This window comes from Podarcis muralis, chromosome 10 (genome assembly GCF_964188315.1).
Source record: "Podarcis muralis chromosome 10, rPodMur119.hap1.1, whole genome shotgun sequence".
Classification (NCBI taxonomy): domain Eukaryota; kingdom Metazoa; phylum Chordata; class Lepidosauria; order Squamata; family Lacertidae; genus Podarcis; species Podarcis muralis.
Window position 1 is genome coordinate 28,162,405 of NC_135664.1, and position 19,036 is coordinate 28,181,440.

Below are 19,036 nucleotides of genomic sequence, written 5' to 3' on the forward strand. Positions count from 1 at the left end.
TTCCCATTTAGAATGGCTATCTATGTTCCTATCCAGCAACACTCACTCATCCAACAACTGTGTTGCCTTGAGTAGCTAACCCCACTCAAATAGCCCAAACCCCCAACTGCCCACAATGGCAGCTAGCGCCCACCTATCTTAACAAATAGTCCTCACTGAGAGTCAATTCCCTATCTGGCCATGAAACTGTAAGCTTCCAACTCCCTGCCCCTGGCTCCTGATTGGCTGTTAGTCTCCCTAGCTCTCACTGGTTGCTGGATGAACAGGAGGCTGACCCAGAGCCTGTCCATCACAGCCTCTCCAACATTCTGGGCAAAAGAAGACCAACAAACGACAGCTGGGATAGCTCAGATGGTAGAACACAAGTCTCTTAATCTCAGGCTTGTGGGTTCAAGCCCCACATTGGGCAAAATATTCCTGCTTCGCAGGATCTTGGGCTAGATGATCCTCATGGATCCTCCCAACTCTACAAATGCTATGATTATATGAAATACAAACACTTATATGAAACACAAAGCAGATATTGACACAACACACTGGCAGTGCATTTATCACTGAATGTTTTACATCAATGCATATTCCAGGGAGTTGTAATTGCTCACAATTCTCCACCGCGTTTAGTCGTAAACATGAAATCGCTGCTTTGTCTGGTGTGAAGCAGCATATTATTTATAAGAAGAGTATATGCTAAAATGAATTGACTAGGTTTCTATTGGTTCTGCTTAAAGTTGTTGGGCCTGAATTATTCGTCTTCCAGGTACAAAGGCAGCTTTAGCATTTATCAATGAAAAGGAAAAATCCAGCAAGACAATAAACAATTTGGTTTTTGTTCTGATACCTTACCTTTGCATACAGTGCCATTTCCAGTAAAACCTGGCTTGCAAACACAGTTATGTCCTCCCACGGTATTGAAGCAGAGTGCATTTTCATCACAGCTGTGTTGGTTTGTGAGACATTCATCGTGTTCTAGAAGGTGAAACAATGCTATTTAGAACAGCAACAACGACTATATTTCTGATGCTAAGAAGCTGAAAGTTGTAGGAGTGGTTCATGCTAATTTACTCAAAAAGCTTTGTAAGAAATAAAATTGATATTTTGTTTCAAAGCTTGGGTGCTGAAACAGTGGGAATCCCAACACATTTTGGGGAACTGACTGCTTTTAATGAAAGGGGTGGCACTGTGCTGTTTTTATTTTAATTACTGGTATGGTTTTAATAAATTTTATGTATGTATATAGTTTTATTTCTATCAACGTTTAATTGTTTTAAATGTTGTTTTTTCCCCTAATTGTTTTTAGCAGTCCTTTTTTTTATCTGTAAGCTGCCTTGAGTCCAATCAGGGGGGAAAGCAATGTATAATAATAACAATAACAATAATGTGGTATAACTCTCTTATGATCATTCAAAACAAGTACACAGTCCAAAACCATTAAATCAGTGGGAGTTTTGCCATCATTGTCTCCACAAATCAATGTAATAAAAAGAACAGAAGTACACCTCAATCTTAATAATTGTGCTTCCCCTCTCACATACAATTCTAAAATGGCAGAAATAAATGTTTTGCTCTTTTGTGAGAAGAACGATATAATTTAAAGTTTCATACAGCAACTGATGCATAGAATTAAACCAGCATTTTATTTTATTTTTATTAAGAGTTTTACCATGCCTTTTCTTCAAAAAGTTCAATACATGTCACCCATTTTACTCTCACAACAACCCTGTGAGGTTGATTAGGCTCAGAAAGAGCGGGAGACCCAAAATCATCCAAGAAACTTTGTGGCTGAGCTGGGATTTGCACCTGAGCCTCCTCAGATCCGAATTTGACCCTCTAACCATCACAGAACAATTGCTCAACAAACATTTCTCAGAATCTTGTCCATCAAAATGTCCAGAGTTCTATGCTCACTGCTTATTGCTACCGTGCTTCCTTATTTCTGTCCCATTTAACAACAGAGATTGAAGTCAAGAACTCCTGAATTTAACACTAATTCTTCTGAAAACTTCCCCAGGTCTCTTGAACTATAGTCACTCATTTTCTAAGCTTATGGGAATAAAGCAGTAATTTTGTGGAGCTAGTCCTTTAAGCAAGGCTAATCAGTTTGGGACTGCACGCCCATCTGAACTTCAGGTTACTGCCTAGGTGCTAGCTAGACACCTTTTCTTTTTAGAAATATAATTTCAGATACCTGAGATACATCACATCAGCCTCTTTTGATGCTTTGGATTGGTAGGTTTCAAACTGTGTTTCAGGGAACCCTGGAGTTCCTCTGAAGCTTATCAGAGGTACTTGAAAGAAAAGATCAGTTATACCAGACAAACTTCATTAAAAGACAGCTTGCCTACTGCTATTGGTCTTTTCCCGCAGTGTGCTGCCACAGGGTACGGAGTGTGTACTAGGATATACACTGCAGGGCAAAATCGAAGTCCAATAAAGCCTCCGGCAACCACTTTTTGTGAACTATGGACCTGGAAATGTGCCCCCAAATTGTCTACAATGTGCAAGGATTATATGACAAATGTACCAGAGGCTCCTTCGCTGTTTGATAGATATGAAAAAAATGATCTGAAGGATGCAAGTTTGAAACTGGTTTTAATTAATAGTTAAAACTGTATAACGTATGCAAATATCTCATCAATTTGCAGTATGGAAGTAGCACCTCTTTTTGGGTTGTGGTTCATGACTTCGTAGCACTGAGTGGCTCAGCTGAGAGGATTCCCCCAACACATAACTTGAAATTATGTATGGGTTAGTTTTGCAAACCATGGTTTTGAGGCAATCCTAGTTACATAGTTTGGGCTGATTTTGATATCACAGGAAACTATGGTTATAACCAACAAGAAAACGAAGCTAGAAATCTTCCAGAGGAGGAGGCAGGGAAAGTAAGTTCTCACACAGTAAGTTCTCAGTGGTCCAAACAATAGTTTGGAAAATTAGAAAAGGTTGTCTGCAGTTGGTCATTGTGCAACTGCTTCATTTTCATCTGCTTCAGATCATAATTTGGACTTACAAGCCTTTATTTAGTCTTAAGCAAACTATATTAAAGAACTCCTGTTTTTGATTCCTGAAGTACACAGTTTAATTACTTTCACCTCAGCATGTATAACTATATTACTATTCATAAAATTACCTAGCTACCTCAGTAATCTTGTTTCACTATATGACTTGGTGACCTCCAGCAGCCATGAACTCCACAGGCTGCCTCTGTGCAGAAAAAAGAAGTGTTTATATAGGATCAAGCTATTGGGAAAGAAAGAGAAGTCACAACTTTGACAATGTAATATATCCCATTCGGTGGACTAGTTGGCCTGGTGAAATTTTGTTACCTTTTCTTCCCTTGCCATACTGTCTTGTTTAGATGTGCAAAGACATGGAGGAGCACAGAATTGCAGGTGGTCTTTAATATATTTATTGCAAGGCAAAGGCCTTGAGCTAGAAATGGCAGCTTTGAAATTCAATCATATTTTAAGCTCAGCTGATTCAATTCTCAGCTGTTCTCTTCCACCCCCTGGTGCCTGGGGAGCTGTAATCCTACAGCATTACTGGACCATGGCAACTCAGGAAAAGCCAAATCTATAAGCTTCTGCTCACAATGATCATAATCTTAAAAGGACCCCCTTTGCCCAAATTTAGAGGTTATTCAAAGGGGCACCTTTGCCCATATGAACTTCCCTAACCTTCCCAGGCTCTGTTATCTAGTCTCCCTTTACATCAGACTTGTTTGGTATCAGACACAGGGCCTTTTTATGGATACACTTCAATTATGGAATTTCCTGCCTAAAAAAAACATTGTAAGTAAAGAAGTAAAACTGGAAATGAGACAGGGAGTGCAGGTAGTTCACTGGGGTGTCCAATGTAAAAGGGAAAGGCTATTAATTTTGTTAAAGGCATTTTCATTCCTGTCACTCTGCATTGAAATGTTGTCCTCCATCTGCACTACAAACCTCAGAAGAGGGGTGTGTGAATGAAAATGAGATGTGGTGGATTAAAGACTAATGACTCTCCTCCCCTACCTTTTACTGTCCTTGTTTTTGTTTTTATGGCTTGTTTAGGAGAGCAAATAGTGTGAGATTTAAGGTGAGTTCCATTCAGCACTGGGCTGCCATGCCCCAACAATCATTCACTAGCTTAAATAACAACCTGAGAAGACCAACATGTCATTCACTAGCTTAAATAACAACCTGAGAAGACCAACATGATGCACTTTACAGGGGCAGGAGGGATCTTATCAATAAATGAGAAGATTGCAAAACTAGTTGGCATATGCTTACTTAGAAGTAAGTCCCACTTAGTTAATTTAGACTTGCTTCCTAAAGGTAAAGGGACCCCTGACCATTAGGTCCAGTCGTGACCGACTCTGGGGTTGCGGCAAACCAGAGCAGTGCATTGAAACGCCGTTTAACTTCCCGCCACAGCGGTACCTATTTATCTACTTGCACTTTGGCGTGTTTTTGAACTGCTAGGTTGGCAGGAGCAGGGACTGAGCAACGGGAGCTCACCCCGTCACGGGGATTCAAACCGCCGATCTTCTGATCAGCAAGTCCTAGGCTCTGTGGTTTAACCCACAGTGCCACCCATGTCCCGAGACTTGCTTCCTAGTGGGCTGCAATTCTAAACTTATTTATCTGGGAGGGAGGCTGAAATCTTGCTTGGGAGTAACAGCCATTGAATATTGCAGGGGGCTTCCTTCTAAGCCAGCATTCACAGGGTTATGCTGGAGTGGCCAAAGCCTATCCATGTTCTTCTTGGTAAGAATGCATAGGACTGTGTCTTGAAGCAATCAAAACTACTCACTTCCAGCTTTTACATTCTCCTTGCTGCCATACATCTAACTGCCAAATGTGCATTACTTAAACAGGTGAAGCTTTTTTTAGATAAGCAGACAGAGCTGGCCCTACCATTAGGCAAAGTGATTCCCTGCCTTGAATGCCTAAATTACTTGGCCAGCTTTCAGTACTATGTGCCTGGACAATTTACCAGGGCTATGGGTCGGGAATGCAAGTGTCTGCCTGCACCTATCTATGTACCTTGTCCGCATCCTTGAACTAACTGAAATTCTTCCAACATAACTGGACAAAACATTACTTCCTTGTTATTGATTTGGGCTAAACACAGGGGCTGGGAACTAATGCACACATCTAGCTTGACCTTTAGTTACATGCATAGAAATAGAACTTGTGCCTAAATTGCTTCCTATAAACTACAGCTTTCGAGAAGATCAAGTATGGTTTATTTCCTCCTAAGAAATAATATGTTTTTCAGTGATTCTCAGCTGTGGCATAAAAAGGGTTAGGCATTCACAGCTTTTAAAATGGAATTTTCCTCAAAATATACACCACCATCGAAGCAACCACTCGAACAGCTAAATAATGCAACAGAGAGGGGAAAGAGAGAAGACACTTTTTTTTTTTTAATGCTGCAGTGCTCTGGGAAGGGAGCCCATCCATTTTTTACTATACTGCTGTAATGGAATTCTCAGGAGAAAGATGCTTTCTTAACGATTTCAGGTTGAGTAGACAGTCAGATGCAATAGCTTTATTGCCACAAAAATAGCCAACATTGTTTTTCCAGGCCAAAATTATTGGGTGCACGGTGCTGTTACTAGTATATTAGTACAATATATCATGTTCCTAACAGAGTCACACTTAAGGTATTGCTAATTCAGGGATGGATGGGGACAGTGAGCAAAGGGCTGATTTCAATTTCTGCCACATATAGGTATATTTCGATGCTTACATGAAGAAATAATTAGCTTTATCACTGAGTGATCATATGGATTCCTGAAGGCATTGTCTAAATTTAAAGCAAAGATCACATTTAAATTAAAGCTGCTTAAAACGTAATGCTTGTTGACAGCCTATTTGGATCACATAATGATATAGAGCACATAATAATGCAGCAGAGTTAATGAAGTGGTTGTGTTTCCATTAAATGTCTAATACAAACTGCACTCTGCATTTGCTTCACGGCATGCACTTTGAATGATGCACCTAATGTGCTTTTCACATTGCTTCTGAGAAAGCTGTTCAGGTGACCAAGGACATTATTTCCAAACAAAGATTGTATATATTGGTAAGATCTGATTCTGAAATTTACTGGACCAAGAGCTTAGCATACAGATATCCAATCTTGCACCCTCTGAACATATCTCGCCAACTAATGGCAGTCCCAATGGGGAGGCGAGGACGGCCAAATTTGTCCTGTGAGACAGAGGTTACTCATCACTGCTTTAGGTAAACCCTTTTCCTGCTTCAACCCTCCCTATACTCAGTTGCCTCTAAAGCACATTTATTTTCTTTCTTTTTTTTCAGAACTAATCAGGAACTCTCAGTAAAGAGGCTCTTTGCCATTGCCTCTCTAAGGAACACAAGACTGTTCTTGTGTATCTCTATTTCAAAAGCATATTTTGGTGAATTCAAAAGGAACCCAGGGGCAATCAGATGTGGAAAGGGGGAGTTCACCTTGGGGTCAGATAACCAGCCACTATTTTTGACAGGTGGAAAGGTTACCTTTACAAGCTAACTCCCTGTTGCTCAGCGTCTATAAGCCTTGCCTGTGACTGTGAACTTAAGAACCACCCTACTGGATCAAAGCAAAGGTCATTTATAGTCCAACATCTTGTTCTCACAGTGGATAACCAGATGCCAATGGGAGGCTTGAAAGCTAGACCTGAGTGCAACAGCACTTTCACCACTTGTGGTTCCCAGTAATTGCTCTTCAGAGGCATACTGCCTCCAACAGTGGAGATACAACATATAGTCAGCAGGGCCAGAAGGCATTCATAGCCCTATACACTGTAAATTGGCCTAATCTTTTAAAGCATGGATAGGCAAACTAAGGCCCGGGGCCGGATCCAGTCCAATCGGCTTCTCAATCCAGCCCGTGGATGGTCCAGGAATCTGCGTGTTTTTACATGAGTAGAATGTATCCTTTTATTTAAAATGCATCTCTGGGTTATTTGTGGGGCCTGCCTGGTGTTTTTACATGAGTAGAATGTGTGCTTTTATTTAAAATGCACCTCTTGGTTATTTGTGGGACATAGGAATTCGTTCCCTTTCCCCCCAAAAAATATAGTCTGGCCCCCCACAAGGTCTGAGGGACAGTGGACCGGCCCCCTGCTGAAAAAGTTTGCTGACCCCTGTTTTAAAGCCATCCAAATTAGCACCTGTTGTTGTTTCTGCTGCAATTGTTATTATTACAATTTATTGCCTTACTCTAAGGTTCCAGGACAGGTTACAACAATTTAAACACCATGTTAATATTAAAAACGGTTTAAAACAATTAAATTTTCAAAAACAAATAAGTGCACTACAGCTTGTGGGGCTGCATTCCATAGTTTATATTAACACCCACATGAAATGTTTTATTTTTATTTATTAAATTTGTATACATCCCTATACCTGCAACATTCTGGCATCTTTATAAAATGAATCTAATTTTATTTAAAAAGGAAGGCAGAAGTGTGAGAATATTTATTTTTCACATTTATCTAATTCCTTAGTCTCAGAATTATTGTCAGTCCAGTAACTGTATCAATTACATGGTTAATAGAGGAAAAAGCTGCAGAGTACAACAGTGGCAACCTTTGGCAAGTACTCCTTTGAAAGTCAAGGACTGGTATCATTCCTTTTCAGTTTTCCATAAACATATGTGCAGATCAATATTTTGCTTGAGAAGAACTGCTTTAAGGAACTCATACTCATCTGTAACCAAGGCCTAAATACACAAAATGATATATTTGCTCTTCTTCATTGATTATTTTTACATTCCATTTTTCTTCCAAGGGAGCAGACAGAATGCTGTGAATGGCTTAGATGACGAATCAGAAAAAAATCACACCTAAAACCAACCACTGGCTATTCAAGCGAGAAGTAAGAATAAAACCAGAATTAATTTGATTTGGCAGATATTATGCCATGCAGTTTCTATGTTACCGTCATAGATGTTTTAAAAGATCATAAATCAAAAACATCAGCAGCATTAAGTGTGTTTTTCATTTTAGGTTTGCATTGCTTTGCAGAATCAGTATTTTAGGATTTAAAGTTTTTTACAAATTGATTCAGTGTCCATTACATTGACTTTGGCAAAGCAATATTGGCTTTGGTGGTCATTGAATTACACTTTTATAACAACACTTCAAAGAAATAAAACTGCAAGACATTTGCAATAATTTGCAGGTTTGGATTTGCATATATGTTCATTAAGAGCAAGCAAGCTATTTCCACAAATTATTTCTAAATCAGGTTTACTGACTATCTCTCAGATAAATTTCAGGGGACAGAGGGTGGCGCTGGGGGGGGAACTGTCGTCGCGCCACTCCTTGGCGTGTAGAGTGCCGCAGGGTGCGATACTCTCCCCGATGCTTTTCAACGTCTTTATGCGCCCCCTTGCCCAGCTTGTCTGGAGTTTTGGGTTGGGCTGCCACCAGTATGCTGATGACACCCAACTGTACCTGTTGATGGACGGCCATCCTGACTCGGCCCCAGACACACTGATCAGATGTTTGGAAGCTGTGGCCAGATGGTTACGTGGGAGCCGGTTAAAGTTAAATCCTTCGAAGACAGAGGTCCTTTGGCTGGGTCGGGACAATATGGGATTGGGGGGGCAACTCCCATCTCTTGCGGGGGCACAATTAGCGCCAGCACCGTCCGTTAAGAGTTTGAGTGTAATCTTCAACACCTGTTTATAAGCTTTAGTTTCCATTCCCAGAATATTCTGCAAGTTTCCATTAATTATTGTGTAGGCCTCACTAGCAACCTGTAGCAAGACCTGTTTGATACTTTGAAGACCTGATGAGCCATGGATATCTGCAATCAATCTTCCAGAAAGCCAGTAGGCCCCTAAATCCTACACTATCACAATGTTTTTAATATGTAGGTAAATATAAGTAATTAAATATGTATGTAGCTTTGGCTAAATCAGATCCCAAATTAATTTTCCTGAAATTAATTCTTCTCAGTCCAGTCCAGGTATTATTTAATATGACATTTTAACAAAATCACTGGCCCCCCCAAAAAGCAATATTTTATTAATAAACATACACATTGATTAAGCGATGAAAACCATGAATAAAAATACATATCTAAGAGGAAAGTCGTTTTTCCAAGGAATCAATCCAATTAATTTGAGATCTACCTATCTATACAATGTCAGATATTCTTAGCATTTATCTTCATTACTAAGCTGTGTGAGATTTTCTAAAACCCTGAAGATCAAAGGGGGGAAAGCATGTTACAGCTGGTAGGTTCATTGCTCAGTGGACTGAAACAGAGCAAATGACACAATTACCTGCTGTAATTACTGTTACTGACAATATATTTTCCCCTGGTGATCACTTTATGAGACTCTGCTTCTTATCTTGTCAGTGCAATCCTAACCTCAACGTGCTTGTAATATCGTTATGCGGATACTGATTTCCTGAAATCCCATTAATTAAAGACCAATACTGATGAAAGCCATGTAAATTCACTGCTTTTTAAACAAACAAATTCCTATCATTTTAACATCAATTTGCAAGCTAATTAGCCATCATCTATTTTCATCTGACATGTCATTGGGGTTATGAACACAAACAATACAAAGACTTTACATGTGAATGAATGGTAAAGACCAAAAGAAATTAGCTAAACAAATGTTTATGTATAAGAAAAAATCCTGTTTAAATGTGATCTCTCCATTTAGGTCAAACCATTGTTTATTGTCTCATCATGCTTTCTTAGCTTAGCGCTATTGAATTCAGACAAAATTCTACATATTTATACCAGGAATAGAGAATCTCTGGCCTTCAGATATTGTTGGACTACAACTCCCATCATTCCTGACTATTGGCCATGCTGGCTAAGGCTGATGTGAGTTGGAACCTAGCAAAATCTGGAATGTACGTATGTTCAAAGTACTTTATACTGAATCCACACATGCACAAAAAATATTCAAAACAAATTTATCCTCAGAGAGCCAGTGTGTTGTGGGGGTTACAGTTTTTAACTAGGACTTGAGAGGCCAGGGTTCAAATTCCCCCCTCAGCCATGAAGTTCGCTGGATGATTTTTGGCCAGTCACATACCTTCCACCATCCCATTGATCAATTGAGACACTCATAATTTTTTGGTCCTGAGCTCTCGTGGAGCAAGCTGATTTTGAAGGAATGGGTTTCTGTGCAGTCAGTTTGAAACGGGACCCCAAACCCCCCTTTTCTTCTTTCTCCAAGGGAGCATTTCTAAAATGCATTAACTTGAGCTGTTGAGCAAATGCATAACAAGAACACAGCTGTATAAACAAAGCTCTCTCCTTTATCAGTCTGTGACAGCAATGGATGACCTTGGCTGTTCCAGTGGCGTAGGGATGACATGTCTAGGTCTTATATTACAACCTAACCACACTCTGACGCACAGACCTAGTCCGGGAACAGCGCCAGAGTGTGTTCTTGGGGTTGGTGACCTCCTGCTCCAAGATAAGATTATGGAACAGGAATACCCTTTTATGGTCAGGAGTACAGGAAGGAAAACCCTTTTATGGTTAAGAGTACCAGAGCAGGAACATCTGTGATGTCAACCTGCGTGTACAAGCTGACGTGGCTGGATTCCTGGGGAAGGGGGAGAGGGTGCCTGGAGGATATATATACTGCATGAAATTTCTCATTTCTTTGGACTTGCTGTGGACTGACCACGCAAGTGCCTTTCTGCTGCTCCAGAGAGCAGAAATAAAGAACTCTTTCTCTGAACCAACCCTCGGTGTCATTTGACTTCCTTCCTCCCGTCCGGGAGCAACGCAGAGCCCACCAATCGGTAAAGTCTAATGAGGCTACAATTTGTGCCAGAGCGTAAGACCAAAAACAAGTGTCTTTTGGTCCAGTGCTCTGGTGCAAACCAGCTGACTCGTGCCAGAGCACTGGACCAAAAAAAAACCACCCAGGACATTCCAAGATGTCCCACTCAAGTGGGATGGTTGGGGGGTATGCAGTTACTGATTTTCTCAGGCTTGCATATAGGGATGTAAGGATAAAAGGATGGGTATGCAAACCCTGTACTCCACCTTGAGCTTCCCGGAGGAAAGGCAGGATGTAAAGTATAGTAAGTAAACAAATGGCCACAGATTTTATCTACCTACAGCTTCTCTTGCCTTCACAGCCTTAGACAGCAGCCCCAGAGCAATATCTATTCCAACTTTGTGCTATCCCTCATCTCAGTCCAGATGGACCTCCATTATACCTTCCTATTTTCTGATGATAGTGTCAGATTTTACGTTTTATGTGTTATGACACATTTCTACACAAAAGGGTACCGGTATCTGAGGGAATCTTTGGAGCATCCTACAGCTTAAGTAGATCACAGTGACTTGTTTTTCTTGCATACATGTCCAAAAGCCCATCTGTTGTGATAGCTAGGAAGTACAAACTTCAGCAGATCCACTAGTGTGGATATGTAGTCCCAGTCTTGCCACTATTCTGCCTTACTTGTAAACAGTAGGGACACCCAAATGGGCTGTTGCTGATTAACAGGAATGTGTCACCATCATGATCATTGGATTACAATGCTTGAGATGACACACACACACCATTTTTAAATGAACATGAAACCATAATGAAATTAGTAAGGGGTTTTATAGCAGCAGAATGTGAAGTAGCATTTGAAGTGTCAGATGAGCACATTTGCAAGAAACTCAGAATAAATTACCAGGCAACTAGTGATCTTTGTTGGCATTTAAAACAGACATTAAGAGATGTCAGAGATAATGAGGCCATATTGTTTAAACGCTGCATTGTTTAACATTAACTGTATGCGCAAACACACTCAATATGAGTTTGAAGAGTCACTTTGCAATTTCATTCTAAAGGACAAAAAAAATAAAAATAAAAACCCCACTTCTGACAAATGAAAGCAGTCTGTGTATCAATATCTTAACCAAAGAACTGACAAACTTATCATACTTTTGTATGCAGCCCCACAACCAAGGGGCTCCCATGCAAAACAAACTGACAAACAAAAAAGTACTCATTCGAAAACATGGCTGACACCAACCATAAGTTCAGCAGTTTGTGCTAAAGGCTCTCTCGCCACACAAACACACACACATATGTAAATTGTGATAATTATTACTCCCTTGCAGGTCAACAATACCATTTTTAAAGAATCCATTCAACAGTTACTAATCTAAACAATGTCTCCATCCTGTATCTTAAAAGTGTATCATTGCACTGGCTAAAACGTATTATTCTTGCCCTTTTCATTCCTGTTCTCCACAATTTATGCAAGCGCCCACATGGAAAATCTGCTTTTTAAAAAATTGCCTGCTTTGCTCAAAGCTCTTCTCTCCCACTTATTATTATTATTATTATTATTTGCCTCACTGGGGGACAGCTGGTTTCTACAGCTCTCACCTTCCCTATTGTGTGCAGATTTATAGGGTGTTCCTTCATTTGGCAAGTACCAGACAGAAACCCTTAGAGACCTAAACTTGCATTAAAGCTGGCTGTGGCAGTGAACAAGACGGCATCTGGGTTCCAGAACAGCTTGATTAATGGGTATGGGGGCAGAGAGAGCAGGTGTGTTAACAAGACAAAGAAAGAAACAGGTCCCGTTATAATTGGATGCTATAAACAGCTGCTCCCAGCTGCATTGGGCTTGGGAAGAAAAAATGAAATTAGGAAACATTGGGTTTTTTTAAAAAAATAAAAGGTTTGGGTTTCATAAAAAAAATGGAAGTATGAAAAACCACCCTCTTTGCTTTCCATTAATAATGCTACTAGATTTAACAAAGATTCTATGTTCAGGATTTCACAAGTATAGCATGCTGACTTTTGCAGCTTTTCTGGTAACCTTGTAGCATAGCAACAAGCTTGGGACCAATCTAAAAGGCCACCTCTGCAACTGTTCCTGTTCTCAACTATGAAGAACTGTGCATCTGGTTTGACATCATTCACTTTAATATGTTGATGAGGAAGAAGTATATTTATGTAACATTTTTGCAAATGCTACTTTGATGTATTCTGCAAAACATAAGGTCAAAGGCATTCGGTACTCTCAAATGGAACTGCTCTTCCTTTTCAGTAATCATTGTAAACACGGATCGTGGTTGTATTTGTAAATGCTCTCAGTCGTCATTAAGCAAATTGCAGCATAATAGCTGCTTAAAAACTTCTCTTATAATTTAATCTCTTCACAGCCATAACAGTTTTATTGTTGTGTTACCAAGATTTATAGTTTATATGAAAATAACTTGCAGTTCGTAACCAAATTTATATTTCAGTTTGAGTTAAGGAACTTCTAATGAGTTCCAACAAACTAACATTTCAAGTGTTGTATTATTTTCATTTCAAGTCACTTATTCAATTCAGCTTATAATTGCTTCTAGGCAGTTTAAAGGAAACAAGTATAGGGTTCAATTTATTGATGGTTTGTGAAACCAGTAAATGAGTTATATATATTATTAGCTTTCCACAGCAACATATAATTGTGATATCACAGAAACATATATCTATGCAATTAAAAGCAAGTATGCAAATAATTTACTAATTGATCTCATGATCTGCACAACTGCAGTCTATATGGAACACCACTGTGCCCCTCAGGGCAGACCTATAAAGGACTCATAATGGTGGTATTAAATGATGACATCATCACACATGCATGATATACAATCTGGTATAACCCAGATAAGGCTATAGTATGCGCATATACTAGGGCTGTGCACTGGATTTGTTACATCCTATACTAAACAGGGGGGGTGGGATCCAGGCTTCACCGGGGTTAGGTGGAAACAGCCCTGGATCACCCCACATCAGGCTGCCTGGAGAAACCTGGGGCTGTCAGAGGGAGGGCCGTCAGTGAGAAAAAGGAGAGGAAGACAGATTCCGCGTATTCTCTCACAGGGAAAGCAGACCCTAAGGAGGATTGAATCATCTGCTCACCAGTTGGTGAGTGGAGGACTCAATCCTGCTGGTTGCAGGACTCTGTATTGCCAGCATGTTTCCACAGAGAAGGTTCTGGGGAGGCAGCACACAGCAGGATTGACCCCTCTTACTTCCAGTGTAGTCAGGGGAAGAGGAATAAGATGCAGTGTTTCCTTCTGCCTCCCCCCTCCCAATTAAAAACCTAATTAAACATTTGCCCTGCCACCAAATTGATTTGGGGCTAGATTCACGGTAGCTGTCGCTTAGGAAACTTTTTTAATGAACTAACTTTCTTACTTCCTTCCAGCAGATCCTGCTTAAGGTCTGCTTTCCCTGTGAGTGCACTAGATGGGGTTAGGATAAACTGGAACTGACTCTCCACTAAGCTGCACTCTGTGGTGGACTCTACTGCACCCAACAAGGCAGGAAGCTACCACCAGCCTAATTAGGCACCCTTGCACCCTTCACAAGGAGCTGAATTGGCATCCTCTGTCCCTTGCTCCCTTGTCAGAGGAGCCTACATGTATTGCCCAGCCACCCAGAGCAGTGGAGGAAAGAGCTTGAGAACCACACAAGCAGGCAGATGGGTTCATAGCCACTCCGAGCCAGAGCTAAGAGGCACAATTTTTGCATCCCCCTGGGCAGGGGCCAACCCCTAGGTACACCCCTGGGTACTGGTTGTTCTCCTCAAAAAAGGGTGTCTTGGGGCAAGGCAGGCACTGGTGACTTTGAATCTGTTGGATCTAAAGCTGTTTGGGCTTTTCAGCTGTGCCAGCCTGGGGGTTTTTGCAGCAAAACAAGAAGACGAAAGCGTTCCCACCTTCTGATGTGGCCAGGCTAAAAAGCAGGATTTGTGATGTGAACAGCTATGACACCACTCCATTCTGCCGCTTCCCATTCAGGAATTAAAAGTGCTGTTATCCATAAGCAAAGCAGCGTTTTCAATACATTGGAAATATGGAGACTTTTCACTGACTAACTGCTGTCTCTTACCTGTACATGAGTAATCATCAATCCTGATGTAACCTGTTTTGCAAATGCACATGAATGATCCTGGTGTGTTTACACACATGGTATTTTCCCGACAGTAATGCCTTCCTTCAGCACATTCATCAGCATCTGTGGACAGAGCAACGAGGCCAATTGAGCAAGTACTGCTGGGGTTTCCTTTTATTTACACAGACTAGAAAGCAGCTTGCACACTGGAGCGTTTGCCTCTGCTTTTTACATTACTCATAGGATCAGGTTGCAACAACCCAAATCACCAGTTGTGATGCATTGATTCATAGATGCAGCCAACTTTACCTTTCGCAAAAGCTTTAAAAAATTGTTTTATAATTATGAATATAAGGGAGGAAAACATATCTAAACAATGACATTTAATACAACTATTTTTATAATTATTGCTGTTTTAGTGTCATTTACATATAGGTATCTATGCACACACATTAGATTGGTAGACTTTAAAAAGTTTAATTGGCAGATTAATCAAGCAAAGCATCAGTTGATTTATCTGGAGGACACAGAATTGAAAATTAAGCACATATTTACATGCTGAAACTATTGTAGAGTTTCAGTTAGAAGATAAAAACTAAAGCATCAAAGATGGTCATCTAACACTACTTCATACTTCATAATGAAGAGTATTCATTAAGGCAAGATGCATTAAAATAATAATAATAATAATAATAATAATAATAATAATAATAATTTATTATTTATACCCCACCCATCTGGCTGAGTTTCCCCAGCCACTCTGGGCGACTCCCAATCAAGTGTTAAAAACAATACAGCATGTGTAAATAGTGGCTGTCCCACCCCCCTTAATACATACTCACTGTGGACTTTTGTTGTGTTCTACTCTTACAAGGGTCTCCTGTCTCAGGCTCTTATGGAACCTTATTCTGCCTAAGTGGCACATTCCGTGATGGGCAATCTTCTAGGGGTCACATGGTCTCCCAGGACCAGAAGAGGTATGAAGAGGGTGTAGCAGAGACAGATGCATCAGCAGAATCTCAGATTGCCTTGGGAGAACCCAGAGGAAGATGAGGCAGCTTAGGCCTTCCCTGTGGGAAGGCAGGGACCTTCAGTCCTCACAACTGCCTCATTGGGGCAAGACCTATCAAGAAGAGTTGCTGTGCTCACTAGGCCTGACCTCTTGAGCTGTTTGCTTCTTTGAATAAAAAGTTGTGATGTCATGTGAGTTATTACTGATCTGCTCCTGTCACTTGCCCCTGATATCTACAAACACCTCCATACTCCACCTTGGCAAGCAAGATACATTATCACAGTTCAAGGACACACAGTGGCTAGATAAAAGCATTCAAAGAGGGTGTGTAGCAGGACCAGCCAAAGCAGCAGAAGAAAACCTGCTTTCTGAGTGATTTCATCCATTCACATGATATCAAGCATCCTTTCTGTTCCTAGTGGCTGCAACACACAGGGCACTAATGGTTATTGTTCTCTGGGACTGTCTCTGATCACTTGAAGATACCTCAATATAAACGTACAGTGGTACCTCGGGTTACATACGCTTCAGGTTACATACGCTTCAGGTTACAGACTCCGCTAGCCCAGAAATAGTACCTCGGGTTAAGAACTTTGCTTCAGGATGAGAACAGAAATTGTGCAGCGGCGGTGCAGCAGCAGCAGGAGGCCCCATTAGCTAAAGTGGTGCTTCAGGTTAAGAACAGTTTCAGGTTAAGAACGGACCTCCGGAACGAATTAAGTACATAACCAGAGGTACCACTGTAAACTGATACATATCTTGCCACTTCTTTCTTCATCTCTTCAGCAGCTGACCTTTCCAAAATGCCAAGCTTTGAAGAAATACATGCTCAGTGAGACAGCCATGGTTATTTTGAACTGTGTCTATGTCCCAGGAGGCTGCTCTCCTCTCAACTAGGTGTAGCATAGGAACACAGGACTGGGATTTTGGAAACTGAACTCTGCTGTAGCAAATTGTGCACCAGCTTTCAGACTTTGCAGGCATCTATTAGAACCCCTGGCATCACCAACCGTATCATGTTGCAAGAATCTTTAAATTAAATCAATCAGGAATCACAAACTAATACTGAGTGTGAGCTCCTTAGAACTGCTTTTCGTGAAGTAGTACAATTCCACACCCAGCCTTTAAAATAAAATAAAATCCAGCCATCTATTTATTTCAGCTAGTAAATAAAACTTGACCTAATTTGGGAAGATATGGGCAGAAATTTACCACCGGTTGAATGTACTCATTAAATTTTAAAAGATAACTCTGCACAGCACTCAACTGAAAATGATGTTTATTCTGTTAGAAATATGTACTCAGAATCACCATAAACCTTTAAAAAGGCATCAGTAAAACAACCACACTGCCTCCCATTATAAAGGACAAATTTGTCAAGACATACTGTACTACATAGAACAAATGGGGTTTCGAACAGCATAGAGATTGCCTTCCAGGGGTGACACCTCAGCCCCCTAGAGTTGGAGCACCTGATACCTACTGAAATTAATGGCTCAATTCCCATGCATTTCAGTGGAGTTTCTATCTATTTTATTTTTAATTAAGACATAACATTGTGAATATCTAAAACAAGCTACTGTAGCAACAGTTCTGAAAATGTTTTTTTTTCCCCTTTGCACAAATTAACAGTTGCTTGATGGCAGTGTATGTAATGGGATTTTGATTCACCTTCTTATGATCTGTAGTATGAGAAAGCAAGAGATTGTGCCAGATTACAAGTAGCTGTTAAAAAATGGAAGGGGCAAATTTATTCACAGCACCTAATTAGCCAAGGAGGCAGGTGAATACAGATGTTGCCTTAGAAGATATGACAGCTAACAGCAAGAAAAACAGAAGTGGGCATTTAATAACAAGGAGCTCTCAACAAGGTAGTCGGAAGTAGGGATGCAGTAGAAATTTGGTTCAATTTATATTTAATTGAACAGAAACATAGCTATCCTCTGATATTCACAGTTCTCCAAATTTTGAAACGAAATACCCCAGCCAAAGGAATTGTACAAAAGTACATAGGTCAGAGGAAAGTTTCCACAAAAATGGGTAATTAGTGAAAATAACATAGAAAAATGCACACTATTAGGAGAAATTGCTTGCAAAAATGTGTATAATATGTAATGCATATAATACGTAAGATTGCATATTGAAATGTGTATTAGCAGAAATGTACATTAAAATACTGAACAGAAAATACTGAACAGAAAGCAATGTGAAAATATACACTGAAAATATAAGAAACAGGGGGAAACCAAAATTGCCCAATTTGTCCATTCTATTCAGAAACTAGAGCTAATGAAAGTTAAGGCAGTAAATATAACTTATTATATCAACTTCAAATCATCCAGATTCACTGGGAGAAATTCCCACTTAAATAAATAAAACATGATCCTTTGCAAATATCCTTGGGATCATGTGCTGATTTTTGGAGATTTCGTGATGCAATCCTTTTTTACAAAGCCAACAAGCATTTCAAAACCATGAATAAATTATCAACTCTACAGGTGATACAAGTCTTGCCAGTGTTTTCATTGGCATGTTGATTTACCTCTCATCTCTCACTGCATCTTTAGAAAATGCTTCATTAGTGGAAAAATAGGTTTACCATTTGCCTTCATGGATGGCATCAAGCACATTCCTTCTATTATTATTAACAATCTCAACAGCCACAAACAATTATAACTGCATAATATAGACCACACACAGTGCAGCCCTATGTATCTCTACTCAGAAGTGAACTTCAGCTTTATAGTGCAGAAAGCATTTTGACAGTGACTACAACTGCAGCCTCTGGGTATGAGGAACCCTTTGGCAATCCAGATGTTGAAGAACAGCAGCTTCCATCAGTGCCAACAAGCATGGCCAATGACCATGGATTAAGGGTGTTCAACAACATGGGGGGGGGGCAAAGGTTTTCTACAAGTGCCATAAAAATACCCAACCTATTCCAGGATTGCAATGATAAAAAGGTAAAGGTAAAGGGACCCCTGGCCATTAGGTCCAGTCGTGACCGACTCTGGGGTTGCGGCGCTCATCTCTCTTTACTGGCTGAGGGAGCCGGCGTACAGCTTCCGGGTCATGTGCCCAGTATGACTAAGCCCTTCTGGCAAACCAGAGCAGCGCACGGAAACGCCGTTTACCTTCCCGCTG

At 40.4% G+C, this 19,036-nt stretch overlaps 1 protein-coding gene across 2 annotated transcripts in view; it reads right to left on the reverse strand.

The window, feature by feature from the left end:
- Positions 1–19,036, reverse strand: part of NELL2 (neural EGFL like 2) — a 107,748-nt gene that overhangs the window by 30,109 nt on the left and 58,603 nt on the right. For both annotated transcript variants that reach the window (XM_028745356.2, XM_028745355.2), the window contains exons 13-14: positions 14,878–15,003; positions 844–966 (exon numbers count right to left, since the gene is read on the reverse strand). In XM_028745356.2, coding sequence (XP_028601189.2) covers positions 844–966; positions 14,878–15,003 — 249 coding nt within the window. The remainder of the gene's footprint in view (positions 1–843; positions 967–14,877; positions 15,004–19,036) is intronic.